At 45.8% G+C, this 26,578-nt stretch overlaps 1 protein-coding gene across 1 annotated transcript; it reads right to left on the reverse strand.

Annotated features, from left to right (window-relative positions):
- Positions 1-2,831: 2,831 nt before the first annotated feature.
- Positions 2,832-24,560, reverse strand: LOC138655361 (protein FAM162B-like). Its single transcript, XM_069743586.1, has 4 exons — positions 24,277-24,560; positions 6,378-6,483; positions 5,274-5,382; positions 2,832-3,068 (listed from the first exon to the last, which is right to left on the reverse strand). The coding sequence occupies exons 1-4, from the start codon at positions 24,428-24,430 to the stop codon at positions 2,964-2,966; spliced, it is 474 nt and encodes a 157-aa protein (XP_069599687.1). The 5' UTR covers positions 24,431-24,560; the 3' UTR covers positions 2,832-2,963.
- Positions 24,561-26,578: the final 2,018 nt, after the last annotated feature.

The following is a 26,578-nucleotide window of genomic DNA, read 5'->3' on the forward strand; positions in this document are numbered from 1 at the left end:
GTAAGGTACTCAAAGAGGGTCCTAACCCACCATAGTAAGAACTATTCTTCAAGCTGCAAAGTATAATCATTCTGTTTATTACCAGCAATCCAAAAGTAAATCGTTTTTTTTAATCAGATTGCATGAACTTTTTAAAACATCAGATTTCAGTAGATAATCAGGGCATAGAAGGAAAGGACAGCGAGTTTCAGCGATCTGATGAGAGATGCCTCACAGTTACATAGTCATACCACCACTCACTGCGCGTCTTGCTCAGACCGGGTCACATGGCCGGCCATTCCCTCATCTGATTAGCCAAGTGACACTCGGATCAAACTGTCAGAGCAGAAACTGAGTGTCAGTGCTCAGAATATCTCGCATGAGAGAATCACAGCACAGATGCGGAGGGGACGGAGAAAGTAATTTCTCCATCTTCTCCAATGCCGGCATCCTCGGTAATCGGACTGCACTGGGATGACATCAGAGTGCAGTCCAATGTTTCACACGCAGCCGCAGACTTGTATGGGTATGTGCGTTCCGATTCTGGGAGACACTCGCACCATGTAGCGAATTGGCATGAGAAAATTATCACAGATCAACATTGCCCCATAGTATAACACTGGGACGACCGATATCTGACAAAACCTGGCCATAGTATACACTCGTGTGAGCGAGGCCTTACATTCTGATTAGCTCCTGCAATTGATGTTTGAGCAAGGTCACATAATCTGATCGAAACATCGCGTTTTAAGATTTCCTATAAGACACAAAAAAACTGTTCTTTGCAATTTGGAGATGATTGGGCTGCAGCGGTGACATCCCATCTATAACATATGACCGCTGCAGCCTGTTACTGATGATTGGGCTGCAGCAGTGACATCAAATCTATAACATATGACCGCTGCAGCCTGTTACTGATGATTGGGCTGCAGCGGTGACATCAAATCTATAACATATGACCGCTGCAGCCTGTTACTGATGATTGGGCTGCAGCGGTGACATCACATCTACAACATATGACCGCTGCAGCCTGTTACTGATGATTGGGCTGCAGCGGTGATATCCCACCTATAACATATGACCGCTGCAGCCTGTTACTGATGATTGGGCTGCAGCAGTGACATCAAATCTATAACATATGACCGCTGCAGCCTGTTACTGATGATTGGGCTGCAGCGGTGATATCCCATCTACAACATATGACCGCTGCAGCCTGTTACTGATGATTGGGCTGCAGCGGTGATATCCCATCTATAACATATGACCGCTGCAGCCTGTTACTGATGATTGGGCTGCAGCAGTGACATCAAATCTATAACATATGACCGCTGCAGACTGTTACTGATGATTGGGCTGCAGCGGTGACATCAAATCTATAACATATGACCGCTGCAGCCTGTTACTGATGATTGGGCTGCAGCGGTGATATCCCACCTATAACATATGACCGCTGCAGCCTGTTACTGATGATTGGGCTGCAGCAGTGACATCAAATCTATAACATATGACCGCTGCAGCCTGTTACTGATGATTGGGCTGCAGCGGTGATATCCCATCTCTAACATATGACCGCTGCAGCCTGTTACTGATGATTGGGCTGCAGCGGTGACATCAAATCTATAACATATGACCGCTGCAGCCTGTTACTGATGATTGGGCTGCAGCAGTGACATCAAATCTATAACATATGACCGCTGCAGCCTGTTACTGATGATTGGGCTGCAGCGGTGATATCCCATCTATAACATATGACCGCTGCAGCCTGTTACTGATGATTGGGCTGCAGCAGTGACATCAAATCTATAACATATGACCGCTGCAGCCTGTTACTGATGATTGGGCTGCAGCAGTGACATCAAATCTATAACATATGACCGCTGCAGCCTGTTACTGATGATTGGGCTGCAGCGGTGATATCCCATCTCTAACATATGACCGCTGCAGCCTGTTACTGATGATTGGGCTGCAGCGGTGACATCAAATCTATAACATATGACCGCTGCAGCCTGTTACTGATGATTGGGCTGCAGCGGTGACATCAAATCTATAACATATGACCGCTGCAGCCTGTTACTGATGATTGGGCTGCAGCAGTGACATCAAATCTATAACATATGACCGCTGCAGCCTGTTACTGATGATTGGGCTGCAGCGGTGACATCCCATCTACAACATATGACCGCTGCAGCCTGTTACTGATGATTGGGCTGCAGCGGTGACACCACATCTATAACATATGACCGCTGCAGCCTGTTACTGATATTTGGGCTGCAGCGGTGACACCACATCTATAACATATGACCGCTGCAGCTTGTCACTGATGATTGGGCTGCAACGGTGACATCCCATCTACAACATATGACCGCTGCAGCCTGTTACTGATGATTGGGCTGCAGCGGTGACATCACATCTATAACATATGACCGCTGCAGCCTGTTACTGATGGCTGGCCTGCACCAGTGATATCCCATCCACTTCCTCCTGCTTGAATGCCTGTCTTTGTGCTGTGTGACTTCAGACAAACTAACTGTTAAGTAGGAGGAAGCAGGACTGGGCAGGTCAGTAGAGCTGGAGTGACAGAGGCTTCAGTTTTACCATAGTCGGTTTATTTAATTTTAGTTAACAGTATAAAGAAAAAAAATCAGAGGTTTCAAATACCCGGTCTGTGTAGCTCTCACAGTAACATCTCACTGGTAGGATTATTGGAGCCCAGGAAGAAGAATCCACTTGTACTTTTCCACTGTCAAGTAACTACTTTTGACATCTTAAAACTACGAACAGAGAACAAAGAGGTAGACACGGAGATCCCCTGACCTTTACTATCAGACGTGAAGAAATCAGTGGAGAAGCCGTACCAGGACACTTATTTATTGAGACACACTAATAAATCCCATACAGAAAATAAAGGCCGTGCTTTTCCTATAAAACCTATTGCATCTACTGGGAAAGGTTACAGATATCCTCGATGAAATGACGACATCGGCTCAATGACTCTTGAGGGACGGGGACTGGTCTTTCTCGGCTTCCTCTCTCCACTTGGCTTTCTTCTCTATATTCCTTTGGAGCAGAGTATTGTCTTCTTTAAGAGCCTGCAAATGGAGGGAAAGGAATTTTTCACCAGAGGGACATATAGGAGGGTCAGGGATACAACCACTTAAGAGCAGCACTGCCTCCTCGTTCTCTTGAGTATGGGATCCAACCCCAACAGAACGGATGGGCCATAGTCCCTGTACTGCAGGGCCATGCATAGACACTTCCATGGATGTAGGGATCTGCATTTGTGGACTTGTGTAGAGCACTAGTAAGGTTGTGAAATGACTTTAAACGGAATCTGTCAGCAGAATTACACCTCCACCCCCCAAACCATTTATATGTAGAAAAGTCCACCAATATCTTTACATGGACAGTCCCTTCCGTCTTCGATGAGAAATCTGGTTTTGAATTGATATGCAAATGAGGCTGAAGGATTATGGTAGGTCTGAGGCCTCTGTCACTCCAGGTCTATTCCTAGCCCTGTGCCACTTCCTCCTGCTTGAATGACCGCCTCTGTGCTGTGTGACTTCAAGCAAACAAGCTGTTACGCAGGAGGAAGCAGGTCTGGGCAGGGAATAGAGCTGGAGTGACAGAGGTGTCAGATGTACCATACCCCAGAAGTCAAATTTGGTTGCCACGTAAAGGTTTTGCTGGACTTGTGTGTGAAAGAGCTACGTGCAAAAATAAATAGTTTTTAAAAGAGGGGACGAAATCCCACTAACAGATTCCCTTTAAGCTCAAGCTACAACATATCTCAATATTCACAAGTCCTATAGAAGTAAATGGAGAGAGACAGGTGAACGCAGCTACCTCTCAATTCCCAATTGAACAAGGTTGGTTCCATTCTCAAAATAAAGATGAGACCAGCACATATCAGACCATGTCCTATTCCAAAACTTTCTTAGAAAATGAGAAGCACGCCATCCTCTATAATGTCACTGGCTACTGTAACATTTCCTTTCAACAAGGTAAATAGCCCCAGGCCACTGGACCACTCTGCAGTTCATGTTTGGGAAGCAGATCATCTGAAATTATGTCATTCTTCCCTACATGTGATATCATCATAGTCGAAAAGATATACAGGAATTATTATTATTGCAATTTCATCGACTATGGCAGTTTCCCATGGTCCCGGTTTTGATTAGAATCCTATGGTACACTGTTGCTTACTGTCTTGTGCCTTTAAATTTGTGCAATAAACAATCATACATTTTGCCTGATATATTTCCAATTAGTTCAAATAAAAGAAAACAAAACCAGCTAGATGACAAGTGGTCCAGCAATCATACAAATAGAAAGTAGAAAACCATCCTAAAAATATTTTAAAAATATACAACGCATTTTGGCTGTACCGTCAGATACCGGATGAAGACTGGAAACAGCTGAGTATTTTTTAATAAATATTTTTATGGAGCGTTTACTACTTTCTATTTTTTATAACTGCGGGAGTGTCACGATTTCACCTATTGGTGTTTATGGACATGGCTAGTAACAGTTCAGCCGTCCAATTCAGGGCAGGGTGTGTGGAGCTGTCAGTATGGTGATGGACAGCTAAGCCTGTCCAATCGGAGACTGGAGCATGCTGAACTGTTAGTGTGTTGAGTGTCAGTCCAGCCGCCAGATCAGGACCAGGGTGTGCGGGGTTTCCTCCATGTGTCTCTTGCTCAGAGTGATTACCTGGATATTTAGCTGGCTCTCTGCATCCAATTAGTGCCAGTTGTAGCTTCTGTTCGATGGTGTCTGTGTGCCTTGTGTTCCTGTGCTCACTCTCAGATCTATTGTTACCCAACTTTTGACCTTGCTTCTGACCATGCATTTGCCTAACCCCTCTGTGTTGATCTGCTACCTTCATGGAATCCTGACCTCGGACAGCGACCTTACTACACCTTGGTTTATGACGAGCTCTTTTGGACCTCTTGACTACCCAACCTCATGGCTTGCCAGCGAGCAGTGAAAGGAAGCACCAATCAACCGGCTTTTTTTCCTTGGTCACATTCTGCCGGATCACTTCTTGGAGGAAAATCCTGCAGAACACCATGTCGGCTGCACCCACTTGAAACACTTCTCACTTGTGTTATATGAAGTGGTGCCCTATATTGCAAAACTGGAATCAGGTAAAAAGTTTTCCGTTTTCAATGGTCAAAATAGTTTTAATCTTTTTATGCTCAGATAGCTTCTCTCTCCCTTTCCCTCGATGGAACTCCATATTTATAAAATAAAGCGAAAATCTTAACTCAATTTCGCTTGAAACAAGCACTGACCTTTTTGCCAGATCGCACCATGAAGACGCAACCGACGATTGTGAAAAGTATCATTGCCATGCAGACTTTGATCCGAACATTGCTTCTTGCAGCAGAAATTACCTCCCATCTAGAAGGAAATGCAAAAATGTCAGTGTAACCTATTGGATGTCTGGGAGGTACATCGTTCAGGCCTGGAGGTTGTGCGTTTGGCAGAGCTTGAAAAAGTCCATTTACCTGAACAGGGAGGCAATCCTACAAATTATTATTACACAGAGAAGCAAAGTGGATTATCCATTTAATGCACAAGGCCAACTTGGGTTTTAATGACAAAATAGACATGTTGATATTTTTATAAATGTATGTTAACCTATTCGATGTTTGTGATTGTAACTAGTGTTGGATGTGGGAGAAGAGGTGTGTCCCCTATAAAAATAGGGTAGTCCTCCCATGTTTAACCATACCTGCACCCGTTGAAGTCTCAGTTGGACGCGAAACGGCCGATGTCCTGATGAGGACCCGATCCCCTGCATCCACGTTTTAAATTGTGAAAATAAAGAAGAGGAAGCGGATGCCAGCCCGACCATCTGACATTTGAGGCCAGCAGCAACAATGGAGCTCCAACGTGTACATTACAGCAAGCGGGAGTGTAATGTAGTTTCAGCTGTTGTCGGGAATATTCAAGAGCTCACGTGTAGTAGATGAGGGGCATTTTTGCGATTGGTGGTGGAAACTGTGCGATTGGCCAGAACAGGGAGTGGGAGTGGAGAGAGACAAGTGGCCATGAGTAATCGCCAACTCTACATCATAATAGAATAATCATGAGTAGAAGTGTTGGGAACACAGACGAGTACGCAGAGTCCTACAACTGAGGTTGACAATAGGTTAGTAAATTTAAAAACTTATTAGGAAATTATTTGCTGGAGGGGCCCAAGATTTCAACTACCTAGGGACACTTTTTCAGCATCGCTCTTTGTGCAACAGCGGTAGAACCCAAGGATGCGGAAAAGTAAGAATTTCCAATACGTGGAGTTGTGATGAATGTTCCTATATGAGACCGGTAACAAAGTAGGTGGATGACGATCTCGGGCTTTTGGGAAACAATACTGGATACAAAATACTCACGAGACATATTCTGGGATTTCTTCCCGATTCTTGTACCGACCGGCCCACACAAGCACCTTCTTGTCAAAATCTGTTGGTTTTCTCTCGTTTCTATAAAGTTGGTGACCTGAATGTAGAAAGAAACGAAGGCATGTTTGGGGTTTTGGTTAACAAGATCAAAAAACATTGTACCGTAATTAAAGAAGTTATCCACTACTATAAAGTTTTTTTTTTTTTTCATAAATCTTGCTATTATGTGCCACTGAAAACATCTACTGTGTTTATTTTAGCAATATTAGCTGTTATCATGCTGTAGCAGCACATCTTCAGTGCTGGATTCAGCTCTCATGGGGTTAATCGACTACTTCCTTATTGTGACCTAATACTACAAGTTCCATGATGCTTTGCAATGCCACTAAGCCCGAATCTAGCACACCCCCTCCAAAAACACACCCAAACCCCTCCCTCCTCTCCCTCCTCTCTCTTCAAAAAGATTTGTGGTGTCATTTCTGTCCAACTCCTCTTTTACATTTGTCCAACCCACACTCCATTACACAGAGAGATAGATAGATAGATAATAGATAGAGAGATAGATAGATAGATAGATAGATAGATAGATAGATATTAGATAGAGAGAGAGAGAGAGATATGAGATAGATAGATAGATGTGGGATAGATAGATATGGGATAGATAGATAATAGACAGACAGATGATAGATAGATAGATAGACACAGACAGATAATAGATAGATAGATATGGGATAGAGAGATAATAGATAGATAGACACAGACAGATAATAGATAGATATGGGATAGAGAGATGATAGATAGATAGATAGACACAGACAGATGGATAGAATTAGATAGATATGGGATAGATGGATACATACAGATATATCTATATATCTATTTCCATAGATATGTCCATATCCATGTTTCTAAACCCCTTCACCCCTGGAGCTTTTTTCGTTTATCGCTCCCCTTCTTTCCAGAGCCATAATGTTTCCGTCAATATGGCCATGTGAGGGCTTATCTTTTGCGGGACAAGTTCTACTTTTGAACAACACCATTGGTTTTACCATGTCGTGTAACAGGAAATGTGAAAAAAATTCAAAGTGCGATGAAATTGCAAAAAAAGTGCAATCCCACACTTGTTTTTTGCTTGCCTTTTTGCTAGGCTCACTAAATGCTAAGGCTGTGTGCACACGTTGCGGATTTGATTGCAGATCCGCAGCGTTTTTTGCCGCACAGAATTGCAGCAAATCCGCATTGTAGTGCACAACCAATGTAAGTCTATGGGAGCCGCAGACTTGTTGTGCACATGCTGCGGAAAAGGCCGCACCGAAACGCAGCTTTTTTTTTTCTCCGCAGCATGTCACTTCTTTTGTGCCGAACTGCAGCGTTTCTGCACCCTTAGGCCGGGATCACACACAGCGAGATACGGCCGAGTCTCACAGGTTAAAACCAAGCTCTGGCACCGGCACTCCGGAGCGGAGCGTGCAGCCGCACAGCAATACATGGAGCCGCACGCTCCGCTCCGGAGCGCCGGTGCCAGAGCTTGTAATTAACCTGCGAGACTCGGCCGTATCTCGCTGTAGTGTGACTCCGGCCTCAAACTTTCATTGAGATGTAGAAAATATCTGCAGTTTTGCTGCGGATGTGGGTCCAAGAAACGCTGCAGTTCAGGAGGAGGGAAGTGTGTGGGTGGTGACCAGGGCCGAACTGGCCATCGGGCACTTCTGGCAAATGCCAGAAGGGCCGGTGCCAGTAGTGGGCCGCTGCACTCTTTCCCCCCTACTCCCGCCAGTGCCGCCGCCGCATTCAACTATACCGGCGTCCATGACGCCGGTATAGTTCAATGCAATGATGGAGGAGAGAGCGTCCGCTGACGCTCCCTCTCCCATCATTCCCCGCTCTGCCTCTGACACTGCGGGTGCACGATGACGTCATATCATCGCACACCTGCTGTGTCCCGGGCAGACTGCAGCCGCCGAGACAGGAGCCAGGAGCAGCGCGGGCAAGAGGAAAGGTGAGGAGAGTGTGGAGCCATTATCGGGGGGATGAGATGTGGGTTGTGCTGTATATACCACTGTGTGGGCTGGGCTGTGTATGTACCACTGTGTGGGCTGTGTATATACCACTGTGTGGGCTGTGCTGTGTATATACCACTGTGTGGGCTGTGCTGTGTATATACCACTGTGTGGGCTGGGCTGTGTATGTACCACTGTGTGGGCTGTGTATATACCACTGTGTGGGCTGTGCTGTGTATATACACCACTGTGTGGGCTGTGCTGTGTATATACCACTGTGTGGGCTGTGCTGTGTATATACCACTGTGTGGGCTGTGCTGTGTATATACCACTGTGTGGGCTGTGCTGTGTATATACCACTGTGTGGGCTGTGCTGTGTATATACCACTGTGTGGGCTGGGCTGTGTATGTACCACTGTGTGGGCTGTGTATATACCACTGTGTGGGCTGTGCTGTGTATATACACCACTGTGTGGGCTGTGCTGTGTATATACCACTGTGTGGGCTGTGCTGTGTATATACCACTGTGTGGGCTGTGCTGTGTATATACCACTGTGTGGGCTGTGCTGTGTATATGCCACTGTGTGGGCTGTGTATATACCACTGTGTGGGCTGTGTATATACCACTGTGTGGGCTGTGCTGTGTATATACCACTGTGTGGGCTGTGCTGTGTATGTACCACTGTGTGGGCTGTGTATATACCACTGTGTGGGCTGTGCTGTGTATATACCACTGTGTGGGCTGTGCTGTGTATATACCACTGTGTGGGCTGTGCTGTGTATATACCACTGTGTGGGCTGTGCTGTGTATATACCACTGTGTGGGCTGTGTGTTGTGTATACTACTACGCGGGCTGTGCTGTATATACTACTACGCGGGCTGTGCTGTATTTACTACTACGCGGGCTGTGCTGTATTTACTACTACGCGGGCTGTGCTGTATATACTACGACCCGGACTGTGCTGTATACTACTACACGGGCTGTGCTGTATACTACTACACGGGCTGTGCTGTAAACTACTATTCGGGCTGTGCTGTATATACTATGACCCGCGCTGTGCTGTATACTACTACATGGGCTGTGCTATATACTATGCAAGTTGTGCTATATTATATGCGGGCTTTGATATATACTATGGGAGGTATATTATATTCTATGGGGGAGGCCGTGTTATATACTACTAGCTATTGAACCCGTTCTACGCCCAGGTGGCGAGCATTTATATTGGTATATGGTCTCCATCCTGTCATGTGCTGCTCCATCCTGCGCCCCCATCCTGTCATGTGCTGCTCAAATCCTGCACCCCTGTTCTGTCATGTGCTGCTGCCATCCTGCAGCCCCATTCTGACATGTGCTGCTCCCATCCTGCGCCACCGTTCTGTAATTTGCTGCTCCCATGCATATGGCCGGTACACTGCTCCATTATGGTTCATGGCCCCCATAACATGCTCCATAGTATATGCCCCATACACTGCTCCATAAATGTTGATGGCCCCCATAAGATGCTTCATAGTATTATATGCCCCGTATGCTGCTGCGATATATATATATAAAAAAAAAAAAAATAACATACTCACCTATCGTCGCTGGGCACCGAGTGCTGGGGGGCCTGAGCAGGCGGGGACACCGGCGCGCTGTGGGGGTCAGGTGCCGGTATTGCCGCTAGCTCAGGCCCCCGACACTTGCTATATTCACCTGTCCCCTGTTCCAGCGCTGCACGCCACTTCTTCCGGTCCTCTGGCTGTGACTGTTCAGTCAGAGGGCAGCGCGCATTAAGCGCGTCATCGCGCCCTCTGAACTGTGAAAATCACAGGCAGAGGACCCGGGAGACAGAGCCGCACGCAGCGCTGGAACGGGGGACAGGTGAATATAGCTTATACTTACCCTCCTGGCGCGTCCCTGCCTCTCCGTTGGAGATCGTGGTGTGCGTTCAGTGTTTACGCATACCTCGATCTCCTGGGAGCGTCACTCTGTGGGGTCCAGACTGCGCCGGCGCTTGCGCAGTCTATAAAGGCTTCGGACAGAGTGACGCTCCCAGTGTTATATTATAGATGTGGCTGTGTTATATACTACTGCGGGGGTATATTCTATTCTATGGGGGAGGCTGTCTTATATACTATGTGGGGTATATTATATTCTATGGGGGAGGCTGTCTTATATACTATATGCGAGCACATTTGCAGGATCCTTTTTTTTTTTTGCCGGATCCGTTTTTTCTCAGAGTTGTATTAGCGCCTGATGGCCACACGTTTCATCCGTTTTTTGCTAGATCCGTCGCTGTGCATTTTTTCGACGTACCGAAAAACCGTTTCTCTGTATGCGTTTTCCGTCCGGCGGAAACAGCTTTTTTGACGTATCCTGCCAAAAACGGATGAAACGTGTGGCCATCAGGTGTAATCCGGCGCTAATACAACTCTATGAGAAAAAACGGATCTGGCGTAAAAAAAAAGGATTCGGCGAAAATAAACGGATCCGGTGGAAAAAACAGATCTGGTGGAAAAAAAAAAAACATCCGGCGGAAAAAAACGGATCCGGCGGAAAAAAAACATCCCGGTGGAAAAAAATGGATCCTGCAAATGTGCTCGCAGGATGCGTTTCACCCATAGACTTGTATTAGCGACAGATGGCCACGAGTCGCGTCCGTCGTGCTACGGATCAGTCGTGTTTTGGAATACCGTCGGCACGAAAAAACGTTCAAGTGAACGTTTTTTTGGCCGTTGCGGCAGAAACTCCGCCCCCTCCTCCCCGCACTTCAGAATGGGCAGCAGATGCGTTGAAAAACTGCATCCGCTGCCCACTTCGTACACAAATTTCACAACGTGCGTCGGTACGTCGGCCCGACGCATAGCGACGGACCTGTACCGACGCAAGAGTGAAAGAGGCCTTAATGAGCGTTGAATTTTTTAAAAATAAAGAAAAAAACGGCGTGGGCTCCCGTGCAATTCTCTGCGCCAGAGGGGGAAAGCCGACGGCCGGGGGCCAATATTTGTAGCCTGCTATGAATATCAGCCCGCAGCTGTCTGCGTAGCCTTTACTGGCTATTAAAATAGGAGGACCCCCCCAAAAAAATGATGTGGGGTCCCCCTATATTTTATAGCCAGAAAGGCTACGCAGACAGCTGCGGGCTTATATTCATAGCCTAGAGAGGGGCCATGGATATTGGCCCCCCCCGGCTACAAATACCAGTCCGCAGCCATCCCAGAAATGGCGCATCTGTAAGATGCGCCAATTCCGGCACTTAGCCCCTCTCTTCCCACTCCCGAGTAGCGGTGGGATATGGAGTAATAAGGGGTTAATGTCACCTTGCTATTGTAAGGTGACATGAAGCCGGGTTAATAACGGAGAGGCGTCAATAAGACGCCTATCCATTACTAATCCAATAGTAAGAAAGGGTTAATAAAACACACACATTTGGAAAAAAATATTTTAATATTCTTCATTTAACCATACTTACCATACTTCTGCGCCTGCAAAAAAAAGTAAAATAATAAACCGTATACTACCTGTCCGACGCAGTCCAATTAATAACGAGTGTCCCACGACGATCTCCCCTATAGAACAGTGACATCGGGTGATGTCACTGCTCTATAGGACCCTCAGTGACACACTGACAGGAGACAATGGCTCCTGCAGTGCATCACTGAGGTTACTCTAGTTCACTGGTCTCACTTTATGGCAATTGCTGCGTGGGAAAATGTCTCACCCAGCAATGCCAATAGTGAGACTAGGGACTATTTTCTCACAGGGGCGTAGGAATACCTTGTGAGGAATACATGATGGAAGGATACCTTCCATCATTGTGTTCCTGGAGCCCCTGGAGAGTGGTCGCATCAACTGATGCTCCTGCTCTCCACGGGAGATCGTCGTGGGACACTCGTTTTAATTGGATTTCTGCGGACAGGGAGTATATTGTTTGTTTATTATTTTAATATTTTTTACAGGTGACAATGGCTTCGGGGAACAAAGTGACAAGTGATGGTGAGTATGTACTCTATGTTATATGTACTGTATGTCTGTAGTATGTATGTACTGTATGTCGCATGTCGTCGCATGGTGCATGTCGTTGCATGGTGCATGTCGCATGCCGGCGCATGGTGCATGTAGCATGTCGCATGGTGCATGTCGTCGCATGGTGCATGTCATCGCATGGTGCATGTAGCATGTCGTCGCATGGTACATGTCACATGCCGTCGCATGGCGCATGTTGTTGCATGGTGCATGTCGTCGCATGGTGCATGTCGCATGCCGCTGCATGGTGCATGTTGCACGCCTCTGCATGGTGCATGTCACATGCCGCTGCATGTCGTCGCATGGTGCATGCCAGTGCATGGTGCATGTAGCATGTCGCCGCATGGTGCATGTCGCATGCCGTCGCATGGTGCATGTCACCGCATGGTGCATGTCGCATGTTGTCGCATGGTGCATGTCACCGCATGGTGCATGTCGCATGTCGCCGCATGGTGCATGTCACCGCATGGTGCATGTCGCATGTCGCCGCATGGTGCATGTCACCGCATGGTGCATGTAGCATGTCGCCGCATGGTGCATGTCACCGCATGGTGCATGTCGCATGTCGCCGCATGGTGCATGTCACCGCATGGTGCATGTCGCCGCATGGTGCATGTCGCATGTCGTCGCATGGTACATGTCGCATGCCGTCGCATGGTGCATGTAGCTGCATGGTGCATGTCGTCGCATGGTGCATGTCGTCGCATGGTGCATGTCGTCGCATGGTGCATGTCGCATGTTGTCGCATGGTGCATGTCGCTGCATGGTGCATGTAGCTGCATGGTGCATGTCGTCGCATGGTGCATGTCGTCGCATGTCGCATGTTGTCGCATGGTGCATGTCGCATGTTGTCGCATGGTGCATGTCGCTGCATGGTGCATGTCGCTGCATGGTGCATGTCGTCGCATGGTACATGTCGCATGCCGTCACATGGTGCATGCAGCATGTCGTCGCATGGTGCATGTAGCATGGTGCATGTAGCATGGTGCATGTAGCATGTCGTCGCATGGTGCATGTCGTCGCATGTTACATGGTGTGTGTTGTATGTATGTACTGAGTGTTTTTTTTTTTTTCATTCAACACATTAGCCGGATGATGGGACTACAACTGTCCCATCATTGGCTAATGTGCCAGTCACTGTCAGTGTAGCAGGCAGAGCCCGATGGGACTTGTAGTCCCATCGGACGATGCCTGCACACACATACATACACATATATATACATACACACACACACACACACACACACACACACACACACACCAACAACCCCCCACAGGAGACCCCCGGCGCCGAGCGGCACAGGAGACCGCCGGCGCCGAGCGGCACATGCCGGCACCCAGACCCCAGCGTCAGGCATCCACGCACTCCCCCCAGCAGAGCCAGCACAGCCCTGTCCTCAGATCCCAGCGTGAGCAGTGAGCACACATAGCCCCGCCCGCCCCCAGCACAGCCCTGCAGGCAGCCCCGCCCCCAGCCCAGTCACTTTTGCTGAGTGACTGCAGACTGTGGGGGCTGGTCACGCCTGCTGCTGACGTCACGTCAATTTTCAGAGCCTGGAAATTGACGTGACGTCGGCGGAAATGAGCGGCGGCTGCAGTCTGGGGGTCATGTGACCCGTACCCAGCTGCAGCCATAGCGCCGCTCACAGGCAAAAACGACAACGCAAGGTATTTACACAATGCAATAGGGGCCCTGGGTGGATACATTGGGGGGTTACATGAAAGTAGTGGACAACCCCTTTAAAGAAAAATCTATCATCTGATTAAAACGATATAATCTGTATTCTTCACAAAATAGACCACCTGGCCCTAATGAGGCTGGTGAACTTACTTTGACAATCTATGACAGAATAGCTGTATAATCCTCTTTAAAAGTTTTTTTTTTTAAAACCGAATATTAAAATAAACATTTAATGAGTCCAGCTATGGAAAAGTTGTAAAAAAGGATGATACAGGCATTCTGACAGAGTTTCAAAGTAAGTACACTAGCCTCATCAGGTATAAGATCTATTTAAATGTATGCATTTTGTATTGCAGAATCTGGTAAGATTCGGGGTAGAAACCAAGAAATAAAGAGATAAGTGCTAGATCTCAGGAGAGCTGCAAGTGAGATAAAGATTAGAGTCTATTAGGGCAAGTGAAGACAACAGTTTTCTCCACATCTGAGAAAATCGGTCTGATTACGCTGATCAGACTCCGGTCAGAGTGTGCGTCGATATTTTCAGAGGTGGACAGAAAAAAATTAAAAAAAAAAATTTCAGTCCTTGAATATTAGAATGCACTCGGATGTCATTGAACTGCCGTCTGATTTTTTCCATGGACCCATAGAGTTAAATGGGTGAATGTCATCCGATTCTCGGAGGCAAATCACGCCGCCATTTTTTCCTTGGACTGAGGAAGGAATTAAAACTAAACAGTTTGTATATTTCAATGTTTTTATCTTCTATGGTTAGTAAGGAGATAATTCACAGAGAAGGGATCTTTTTTCCCTCCTACAGGAGTGAGAACACGAGCAGTTGAATGTTAAAGGGGTGATCCGAAAGAAAATTTTAATTTAATGGCCTAATCACTTTTCTAATATACATTTAATACATCTAACATCAATTAAAAAAAAAACACCATTCCAGTTCTGCTTCATCTTCCTTACTTTTTTTTTTTTTTTTTTTTAAATCTTCTGTTCTGATAACGTTTCGATTGCGAGTCCACAGTGCAATGCTGAGATTCTCAAATGGGAGGTCATCAGCCATTGCCCTAAACCAAAACGTACGGTAGCTTCATCAGGAACGTCCTTTTCAGGGGGTGGGCTAGTCCCTGCTCTATTGAGCATGCGTCTGTTGTCAATCCTCAGTACATGCTCCCTGATCACCGTGCAGTATCACATTTCAGGGTGGTAACATCTGTTTCAAGGCCTTGTCTCTGCTCTCCGTGCTCACTCCTTTTCAATTCGCACTGACACTGCATTTTCTTACCAGCTTGTCACTTCTCATAAATTGTTTTTTATTTTAAATTCACGATTTTGTCATTAACACCTTTCCGTCATTGGACGTAATAGTACGCCGATGCCGGACTCCCCCTGATAAGTGCCGCCTCCGGCGCTGAGCCCGCACCTTTCTGGGCACATGACAGCTGATTTGTACCCGCAACAGCCGCGGGAGGATAACTAATTAAATGCCCCTGTCTATCTCTGACAGCAGCATGTAACTCGCACTCACTGAACGCGTGTTGCTAATCTCACCCATCGGTGACCCTGTCACATGATGGTGGGTCACCGATGGGTCAGCATGACAACCAGAGGTCTGCCAGATTGTTATTAGTGCCACCCTGTGGTTGGAGCTCATAGCAAGTGAGCATTTCTGCTACACACAGGCAATCTGATCATTGCCTGTGCGTAGCAGAGGCGATCGAAGTACTGCAGCATCTAGTCTCCCATGGAGACTACCGAAGCATGCAAAAAGTAAAAAAAAAAAAAGTTTTTAAAAATATTAAATAAATATTAAATATCACCCCCTATCGCCCCATTCAAAATAAAAAAAAAAAAATATATATATATACACATATTTGGTCTCAGAAAATGGCACTATATATTTTTTTTAACAAAATTTTGGATCTTTTTTCACCACTTACCGTATATACTCGAGTATAAGCCGAGATATTCAGCCCACTTTTTTGAGCTGAAAGTCCCCCTCTCGGCTTATACTCGAGTCATATACCCGGGGGTCGGGGAGGGGGTGAGGGGGAGCGGGGGCTGTGTAGTTATAGTTACCTGCTGCGGCGCGGTCCCTGCAGTCCCTGGCTTCCCCGGCGCTGCAGCTTCTTCTTGTAATTAAGCGGTCACAGTTACCGATCATTTACAGCAGGGGTCCCCAACTCCAGTCCTCAAGGCCCACCAACAGGTCATGTTTTCAGGATTTCCTTAGTTTTGCCCAGGTAATAATTGTATCACCTGTGTAATGCAAAGGAAATCCTGAAAACATGACCTGTTGGTGGGCCTTGAGGACTGGAGTTGGGGACCTCTGCTGTAAATGATCGGTAACTGTGACCGCTCAATTACAGGAAGAAGCTGCAGCGCCGGGGAAGCCAGGGACTGCAGGGACCGCAACAGGAGCAGGTAAGGGGAACGCAGCGCTGCGCGATATTTACCTGCTCCTCGCTCCGGTGCGGCTCCGTCTGCAGCGTCCTCTAGCAGTGACGCTCAGGTTAGAGGGCGCTGTGACGTAGTCAGTGCGCGCCCTCTGCTGAGCGTCAGTGCTGGAGACGGAGCCGCACGAGGAGCAGGTAAATATTGAAAGCGCCGGCGTCCTGAGCAAGAGAGGTGAGTATGTGATTTTTTTTTTATGGCAGCACCAGCAGCATTCTATATGGCACAGCATTATATAAGGAGCATCTATGGGGCCATAAAGAACGGTGCAGAGCATTATATATGGCACAGCATTATATAAGGAGCATCTATGGGGCCAAAAAGTATGGTGCAGAGCATTATATATGGCACAGCTTTATAAGGAGCATCTATGGGGAAATAATGAACGGTGCAGAGCAATATACCGTATATGGGGCACAGCTTTATAAGCAGCATCTATGGGGCCATAATCAACGGTGCAGAGCAATATATATGGGGCACAGCTTTATAAGGAGCATCTATGGGGCCATAACCAATGGTGCAGAGCAATATACCGTATATGGGGCACAGCTTTATAAGGAGCATCTATGGGGCCATAATCAACGGTGCAGAGCAATATATATATGGCACAGCTTTATAAGGATGACAAAAAAAAAGACTCGCACATCCAAACTAGTGTGAATAGGTGCATACCAGGAGCAGCTACCACCATACATAAATATACAAAAAAGGTTGCACTCTATCGTGCAAAAGCATGTCTAATCTGAAATATATGAAATATGAATAGCAAAATGGCTTTTGAACATTAGGAAAATATTTAAGAGACGCTTTGCACAGAATTTGATATAATCAAATAGTGGGAGCCCATCAACCATCGTCAAGGTGGTCTCATAAAACTGATGGGTCCCTGATCTCCCTGTCCAAATGTGAACACTTACCGAAGGCCAATGTGTGTATGCCTGGGTGAATGTGGACACCTCTGTTCAGCAAAGCCTACATATGAGTTGGCCAGGACCAAGTGTGATGAGATGCAATTAAAAACCACATGGTGATGGGAGGAGTGCTCAGTCAGCTACCATAGAAATGACAGAAAAAAGACTCGCACATCCAAACTAGTGTGAATAGGTGCATACCAGGAGCAGCTACCTCCATACACAATATACAAAAAAGGTTGCCCTCTATCGTGCAAAAGCATGTCTAATATGAAATATATATCAAATTCTGTGCAAAGCGTCTCTTAAATATTTTCCTAATGTTCAAAAGCCATTTTGCTATTCATATTTCATGTATTTCATATTAGACATGCTTTTGCACGATAGAGTGCAACCTTTTTTGTATATTTATGTATGGAGGTAGCTGCTCCTGGTATGCACCTATTCACACTAGTTTGGATGTAAAAGTCTATTTTTTTCTGTCATTTCTATGGTAGCTGACTGAGCACTCCTCCCATCACCATGTGGTTTTTAATTACATCTAATCACACTTGGTTCCGGCCAACTCATATGTAGGCTTTGCTGACAGAGGTGTCCACATTAATCCAGGCATACAGACATTGGCCTTCGGTAAGTGTTCACATTTGGACAGGGGGGTCAGGGACCCATCAGTTTTATGAGACCACCTTGACGATGGTTGATGGGCTCACACTATTTGATTATATCAAATTCTGTGCAAAGCGTCTCTTAAATATTTTCCTAATGTTCAAAAGCCATTTTGCTATTCATATTTCACAGCTTTATAAGGAGCATCTATGAGGCCATAATGAACGGTGCAGAGCATTATATGTGGCACAGCTTTATATGGAGCATCTATGGGGCCCATAATGAATGGTATAGAGCATTCTATATAGCACAGTTGTATATGGAGCATCTATGGGGCAATAATGAACGGTATGGAGCATCTATTTTTATTTTTGAAATTTACGAGTAGCTGCTGCATTTTCCACCCTAGGCGTATACTCGAGTCAATAAGTTTTCCCAGTTTTTTGTGGCAAAATTAGGGGGGGGTCGGCTTATACTCGGGTCGGCTTATACTCGAGTATATACGGTAAATAGAAAGGAACCTAGACATGTTTGGTGTCTGTGAACTCAATGACCTGGAGAATCATAATTGCAGGTCAGTTTAAGCATTTAGTGAACATGGTAAGAAAACAAAAAGAAAACCTGTGAAATTGCACTTTTTTTTTTTTCAATTTCACCGCACTTGTAATTTTTTTTCCCGTTTTCCAGTACACGATATGTTAAAACCAATGGTGTCCTTCAAAAGCACAACTCGCCCTGCAAAAAAACAAGTCCTCGCATGGCCATATTGACTGAAAAATAAAAAAAGTTATGGCTCTGGGAAGAAGGGGAGCAAAAAAAAAAATGAAAACGCAAAAATTGAAATACCTCTGGTTGTTGAGTGGTTAATATGAAAACTGTCTCAAAACTTCTGCTCGTGAGATGGTTAAAGTCCATGGCCATTTTTGCCAAGAACAGGTTTTTCTTTAATGTTTCAAAAGCATCTACTGTTATGAAAAGGAAGGAACTTGATACAAGTGTTCCCTCCTTTATCTACCATTCCCCAATAAATCTATTCTATAAGTCTCCATAGGCAAATTGCTGCTTCAGAGGCCTAGAACACTGTAGCGCCATCTGTTGGAAGCAGCCATCCTACAAGTCACTATCGGTCACTTTAATGAGCCTTGCAATATGACTTAGGATAGAAGCCAAATCAGAATCTCAATTTACAGACACTGTTTCGGGGTACTGCCCCTCATCAGTGCAAAGTATGAGGTCAGTACAGAGTCTCTCACCTAAATTGGATTAGGCGTGGAAAACAATATTTATATACCATTTTGGTAAAGCTTAAGGTGACGTCAGGTTTATTACACACTCATTGGATTTACTGTACGTTTATGGGATATGTACTATTTTTACACCTATATACTGTAGACTGTGTACACCCCGGGAACTTGTCATGAGTCGTTGGAGCAGTAAATACTCAGCATAAAACTTACGTAAATCAGAACATGTGCAAGACAAGTAAATGGCCCTGGTTCTGTAAAACTATATGTACGTGCTGATTTTTATGCAAATGTAAAGCTTCTTTTTACAGGACCAGCAAAAGCTATAAAACATCAGAAATTTCATTCACAGGTTTTCCCTTCCCCCCCCCCCCCCCCCCCGTGAATATGAGAACTGCAGTGATTTTTCACGCATAGAAATCAATGGCAGTGCTACAACACAACAAACTTTTTCACTGCATTTTTGTGGAGTTTTTGATGAATACAACTAACTTTATCGAAAATGTACTGTAGAGAACTCCCACGTATAATCCTCACAAAAAAAAGTCCAAAACACCAAAAAGAAAACGTAGTGAAAACACTGAAAATTTTAATGGCCATGAAAGCAGGTTTTAGCTGCAGTAAAAACTCTGCATGTGAACATACCCAACAAATCGTTTGGGGAGTCACTTGAATCTGAATTTTTTTATATATATATATATATACAGTGGGTACAGAAAGTATTCAGACCCCTTTACATTTTTCACTCCTTGTGTCATTGCAGCCATTTGATAAATTCATAAAAGTTCATTTTTTCTCATTAATGTACACTATGCACCCCATCTTGATTGAAAAAAACCCAGAAATGTAGAAATGTTTGCAAATTTATTAAAAAAGAAAAACTGAAATATCACATGGTCATAAGTATACAGACCCTTTGCTCAGTACTGAGTAGAAGCACCGTTTTGAGCTAGTACAGCCATGAGTCTTCTTGGGAATGATGCAACAAGTTTTTCACACCTGGATTTGGGGATCCTCTGCCATTCTTCCTTGCAGATCCTCTCCAGTTCCGTCAGGTTGGATGGTGACCGTTGGTGGACGCCATTTTCAGGTCTCTCCAGAGATGCTCAGTTGGGTTTAGGTCAGGGCTCAGGCTGGGCCAGTCAAGAATGGTCACAGAGTTGTTCTGAAGCCACTCCATTGTTATTTTAGCTGTGTGCTTAGGGTCATTGTCTTGTCAGAAGGTGAACCCTTGGGCAACCTTTGCTACATACTTAGGCAGTTAACTGGTTCATGCAGCTTTACATGAACACCCAAGCTTTACACTATGGCCGGTCCGAATAACTAAAGCAATTGTTACCATCCACCTCTCGTGTCTCCCCTTTTCCTCATCGTTTGTAAGCTTGCGAGCAGGGCCCTCATTCCTCTTGGTATCTATTTTTGAACTGTGATCTCTGTTATGCTGTAATGTCTATTGTCTGTACAAGTCCCCTCTATAATTTGTAAAGCGCTGCGGAATATGTTGGCGCTATATAAATAAAATTATTATAATAATAATTATAATAATAATAAGTCTGAGATCCAGAGCACTCTGGAAGAGGTTTTCATTCAGGATATCTCTGTACTTGGCCGCATTCATGTTTCCTTCAATGACAACCAGTCATCCTGTCTCTGCAGCCATGTTTCACTGTTGGGATTGTATTGGGCAGGTGATGAGCAGTGACTGGTTTTCTCCACACATACCGCTTAGAATTATCACCAAAAAGGTCTATCTTCATCTCATCAGACCAGAGAATCTTATTTCTCATAGTCTGGGAGACCTTCATGTGTTTTTTTAGCAAACTATGCAGGCCTTCATATGTCTTGCACTGATGAGAGGCTTCCGTCGGGCCACTCTGCCATAAAGACCCGACTGGTGGAGGGCTGCAGTGATAGTTGACTTTGTGGAACTTGCTCCCATCTCCCTACTGCATCTCTGGAGCTCAACCACAGTGATCCTGGGGTTCTTCTTTACCTCTCTCACCATGGCTCTTCTCCCACGATTGCTTAGTTTGGCTGGACGGCCAGGTCTAGGAAGACTTCTGGTGGTCCGAAACTTCTTCCATTCCAGTACTGCAGAAATTCTGTTGTAACCTTGGCTAGATCTGTGCCTTGCCTCAATTCTGTCTCTCCTTGGCCAGTTCCTTTGACCTCATGATTCTCATTTGGTCTGACATGCACTGTGAGCTGTGAGGTCTTATATAGACAGGTGTGCGCCTTTCCAAATCAAGTCCTATCAGCTTGAGGCTATGTTCACACTTTGCAGAATCCACTGCGGATTTTTCCGCAGCAGAATTCCAAAATCCGCAGTGAAAACCCGTCGCGGTTTTTACTGCGGTTTCTTCTGCGGATATTCATCTGCAGTTTTCTATTGGAGCAGGTGAAAATCCGCAGAAAAGAAGTGACATGCTGCGGAATGTAATCCGCAGCGTTTCCGCGCGGTTTTTTCCGCAGCATGTGCACTGCGTTTTTTGTTTCCCATAGGTTTACATTGTACTGTAAACTCATGGGAAACTGCTGCAGATCCGCAGCGGTCAAATCCACTGCGGATCCGCAGCAAAATCCGCAAAGTGTGAATATAGCCTAATTAAACAAAGCTGGACTCCAATGAAGGAGTAGAACCATCTCAAGGAGGATCACAAGGAAATGGAAAGTATGTGACTTAAGGTACCTTCACACTCAGCGACGCTGCAGCGATACCGACAACGATGTCGATCGCTGCAGCGTCGCTGTTTGGTCGCTGGAGAGCTGTCACACAGACAGCTCTCCAGCGACCAACGATGCCGGTAACCAGGGTAAACATCGGGTTACTAATCGCAGGGCCGCGCTTAGTAACCCGATGTTTACCCTGGTTACCATCGTAAAAGTAAAAAAAAACAAACACTACATACTTACCTTCCGCTGTCTGTCCCTGGCGCTCTGCTTCTCTGTACTGACTGTGAGCACAGCGGCCGGAAAGCAGAGCGGTGACGTCACCGCTGTGCTTTCCGGCTGGCCGGCGCTCACAGCCTGTGCAGAGAAGCAGAGCGCCAGGGACAGACAGCGGTAGGTAAGTATGTAGTGTTTGTTTTTCTTTACTTTTACGCTGGTAACCAGGGTAAACATCGGGTTACTAAGTGCGGCCCTGCGATTAGTAACCCGATGTTTACCCTGGTTACCAGCGAAGACATCGCTGAATCGGCGTCACACACGCCGATTCAGCGATGTCTGCAGGAAGTCCAGAGACGAAATAAAGTGCTGGACTTTCTGCAGCGACCAACGACATCACAGCAGGATCCTGATCGCTGCTGCGTGTCTAACTGAACGATATCGCTAGCCAGGACGCTGCAACGTCACGGATCGCTAGCGATAACGTTCAGTGTGAAGGTACCTTTAATATGGAGTGTCTGAGCAAAGGGTCTGAATACTTATGACCATATGATATTTCAGTTTTTATTTTTTATTAAATTTGCAAAAATGTCTACATTTCTGTCTTTTTTCAGTCAAGATGGGGTGCATAGTGTACATTAAAGAGAAAAAAATGAGCTTTTTTGAATTTAAATGGCTGCAATGAAACAGAGTGAAAAATGTAGAGGGGTCTGAATACTTTCCGTACCCACTGTATGTTCATAAAAAAATAATTAAAATAATAAATAGTTATATACTCACCTTCTGGTGGCCCCCGGATCCAGCCCAGGCCTTAGCGATGCTCGCGGCAACTCCCGTTCCCAGTGATGCTTTGCGACAATGACCTGCGATGATGTAGTGCTCTCAGGTGATGCTACGTCATCTGGGGTCATTGTCGCGAGGCATCGCTGGTAATGGGAGCTGCCAGGAGCATCGCGAGGATCGGGAAGGCTGCGGGGGACGCCGGAAGGTGAGAATATCACGATTTTTTATTCTTTTAATTATTTTTAACATTATATCTTTTAGGCAGCATCAATAGTAAAAACTTGGTCACACTTGTCAAACATTATGTTTGACAAGTGTGACCAACCTGTCAATCAGTTCTCCAAGCGATGCTACAGATTGCTTGGAAAACGCTAGCATTCTGCAAGCTGATTACGCTTGCAAAACGCTAGTGTTTAGCGGGAATACGCATGCCAATTCCGCATGCGTTTTACCCACGGCAGGGAGTTGCGGAAGTGCCGCGGAAATTTCAGTGGCAATTCAGCAACGTGTGGACTTAGCCTGAATGACAAAGAACTGCTATATGTAAAAGCTCATGTTAAAAATCGCATTGCATACGGATACATAGATGAGAGGAAATGGCATCATCGCATCGCAAACGGATTACACACGGATGACTGTACGGAGAACGCTCGAGCGACTCTCGGACGACAGACTGAAAGACTGACACCCGTTCTGTGTTTTGGAGACACTTGTGGTTTTGGCATATAAATACTGATGGAAAATCACTGACGTCTGAATGAGCCCTTATTGTTCTGATTTTCTAGTGCACGAAAAAAAAAAAATCAGGATGTCTGAATGAGGCCAAGAAGAGACAGAATTTTTTTTTTCTGTAGAAAAATTAAATAGCGGCGAGTTGTATCAGATACTATAGCACAAAGCTGCCATCATACACAAGTATTACATCCTGCAGAGAATTATTCCATAACATTGAATCACAAGGGGGCATCCCACAAGGCGCTGCCCAGATACCAATTTCGCCTTTCATCGCTGGTCAGGGCTGCACACAAACACTCTGCATGGATGGATGGACAGGCAGGACATAACCTGCACCGCAGATGGAGTCACAATCTATAGTCTGTGCTTGTGTAGCACCAACATCCTGAGAAAATCAGAAATTGTAACACTTTGTAAAACTTTTCCCATTTATGGCAACTTTGTAAAGTACAAACTAAACTTTCTCTGATCTGCAACTTACTGTAGATGACACCAGAATCTAGAGTGCAAAAAAACTGCAATAATACATTATCATCTATATTATATTTGTGCATTGCACTCCATGGGAGGCACTTACCCCCATAGGCTTCATTTTTCGTTACACTGGGCTTGGCAGGATTGGCATTCTGGCAGTATGACCTTGTGTGCAGCAGAGCACTCCTTGGATCAGTCCTTGGAGCACAGACTCCTCTGACTAAGGATCTTAAAGTGACAGCAGCCAGTCCTGACATTGTCCCTGCGGTGGAGTTGATCAGCTGAGCTGCAGGCAGGGGGTCACTGTGCTCACTGCTCTCCTCTGTGCTCAGGGTGAGGGCGGAGGAGGAGGACCTCACTGCAGGAAGTGTGCAGGCCCCAGCTCCTCCTCCTCACTGGCTGCACAGTTCCCCTGAGTCATGGTGACAGGCTGTCCTCAGTGTCTGCAGTCTGTACAGGACAGGAGTTATGAGCTGCAGGAGGCAGATTGCACGTACACAGCCTGTCCTGTGCCTCAAGACAGAAACCGTGTCTGGAAGGTACAGTAATTAAACAGAAGCACCTTGGGATGAACAATGTAGTACTACTGCACCCAGCAAAGTGTAACATTCCTGGGAGACTGCCTAACCACTGTGTGTCAGCAGACCTGTAGCCAGCATTAGCCAGGCCTAGACTTTAATATCATCTATCTCACAACTAAGGTCTAGTGTTTGTTTATTTGTGTTTTATAAATACCAGAAAAGGAGAATGAAAAAAAAGGGAAAACTTGACTATATTTTCTCTTTTCCCCGTGTTTTGTTAGCCTGTTTACAGACAGAAAAAAAGGGAAAATCTGATTATACACTGCTCAAAAAAAATAAAGGGAACACTTAAACAACAGAATCTAACTCCAAGTAAATCAAACTTCTGTGAAATCAAACTGTCCACTTAGGAAGCAACACTGATTGACAATCAATTTCACATGCTGTTTTGCAAATGGAATAGACAACAGATGAAAGTTATTGGCAATTATCAATACAGGAAAGAAATATATCTTGGTACCGTGTTAGCCAGTAGATAGAAAAATATTTAGAATTGAGAGTCCTCAGTGGTTGGTACCTTTTAATGGAATAATAGCATAGGGAAAAACCATGGTAAGTCAGGTGACCCTTTTTTTTTTTTCTTTTTTTTTTCTATGCTATGTTGTGCATAAGTATGTGATTCTTCAGAATTTGTTTTAGTCTTTGCCTGATGAAGAGACCTGTGTAGTCTCGAAAACTTGCAATTTGTTACCATCTTTTCAGTTAGCCATTAAAAGGTATCAACCACTGAGGACTCTCAATTCTAAATATTTGGCAATTATCAAGACACTCAAAAAAGGAGTGGTTCTGCAGGTGGGGACCACAGACCCCATCGCAGTACTAATTCTTTCTGGCTGATGTTTTGGTTCCTTTTGAATGTTGGTTGTGCTTTCACACTCGTGGTAGCATGAGACAGACTCTGCAACCCACACTAATAGCTTAGGTAGTGCAGCTCATCCAGGATGGCACATCAATGCAAGCTGTGGCAAGAAGGTTTGCTGTGTCTGTCAGCGTAGTGTCCAGATGCTGAAGGCGCTACCAGGAGACAGGCCAGTACACCAGGAAACGTGGAGGGGGCTGTAGGAGGGAAACAACCCAGCAGCAGGACCCTTACCTCAGCCTTTGTGCAAGGAGGAACAGGAGGAGCACTGCAAGAGCCCTGCAAAATGACCTCCAGCAGGCCACAAAGGTGCATGTGTCTGCACAAATGGTTAGAAACCGACTCCATGTGGATGGTCTGAGTGCCCGACATCCACAGATGGGGGTTGTGCTCGCAGCCCAACACCGTGCCGGACGCTTGGCATTTGCCACAGAACACAAGGATTGACAAATTTGCCACTGGCGCCCTTCTGCTCTTCACAGATGAAAGCAGGTTCACACAAAGCACATGTGACAGACGTGACAGAATCTGGAGACGCCGTGGAGAGCGATCTGCTGCCAGCAACATCCTTCAGTATGACCGGTTGGGGTCGCATTTCTTTGGAGGGCCGCACAGACCTCCATGTGCTCGCCAGATGTAGCCTGACTGCCATTAGGTACCGAGATGAGATCCTCAGACTCATTGTGAGACCATATGCTGGTGCGGATGGCCCTGGGTCCTGCTAATGCAGGACAATGCCAGACCTCATGTGGCTGGAGTGTGTCAGTGTGAAGGCATTGAAGCTATGGACTGGCCCACCCATTCCCCAGACCTGAATCCGATTGAACGCATCTGGGACATCCTGTCTTGCACCATCCACCAACGTCACGTTGCACCACAGACTGTCCAGGAGTTGGTGGATGCTTTAGTCCAAGTCTGGGAGGAGATCCCTCAGGAGACCATCCGCCACCTCATCAGGAGCATGC

Source organism: Ranitomeya imitator, unplaced genomic scaffold (genome assembly GCF_032444005.1).
Source record: "Ranitomeya imitator isolate aRanImi1 unplaced genomic scaffold, aRanImi1.pri SCAFFOLD_166, whole genome shotgun sequence".
In the NCBI taxonomy this organism is placed as follows: Eukaryota; Metazoa; Chordata; class Amphibia; order Anura; family Dendrobatidae; genus Ranitomeya; species Ranitomeya imitator.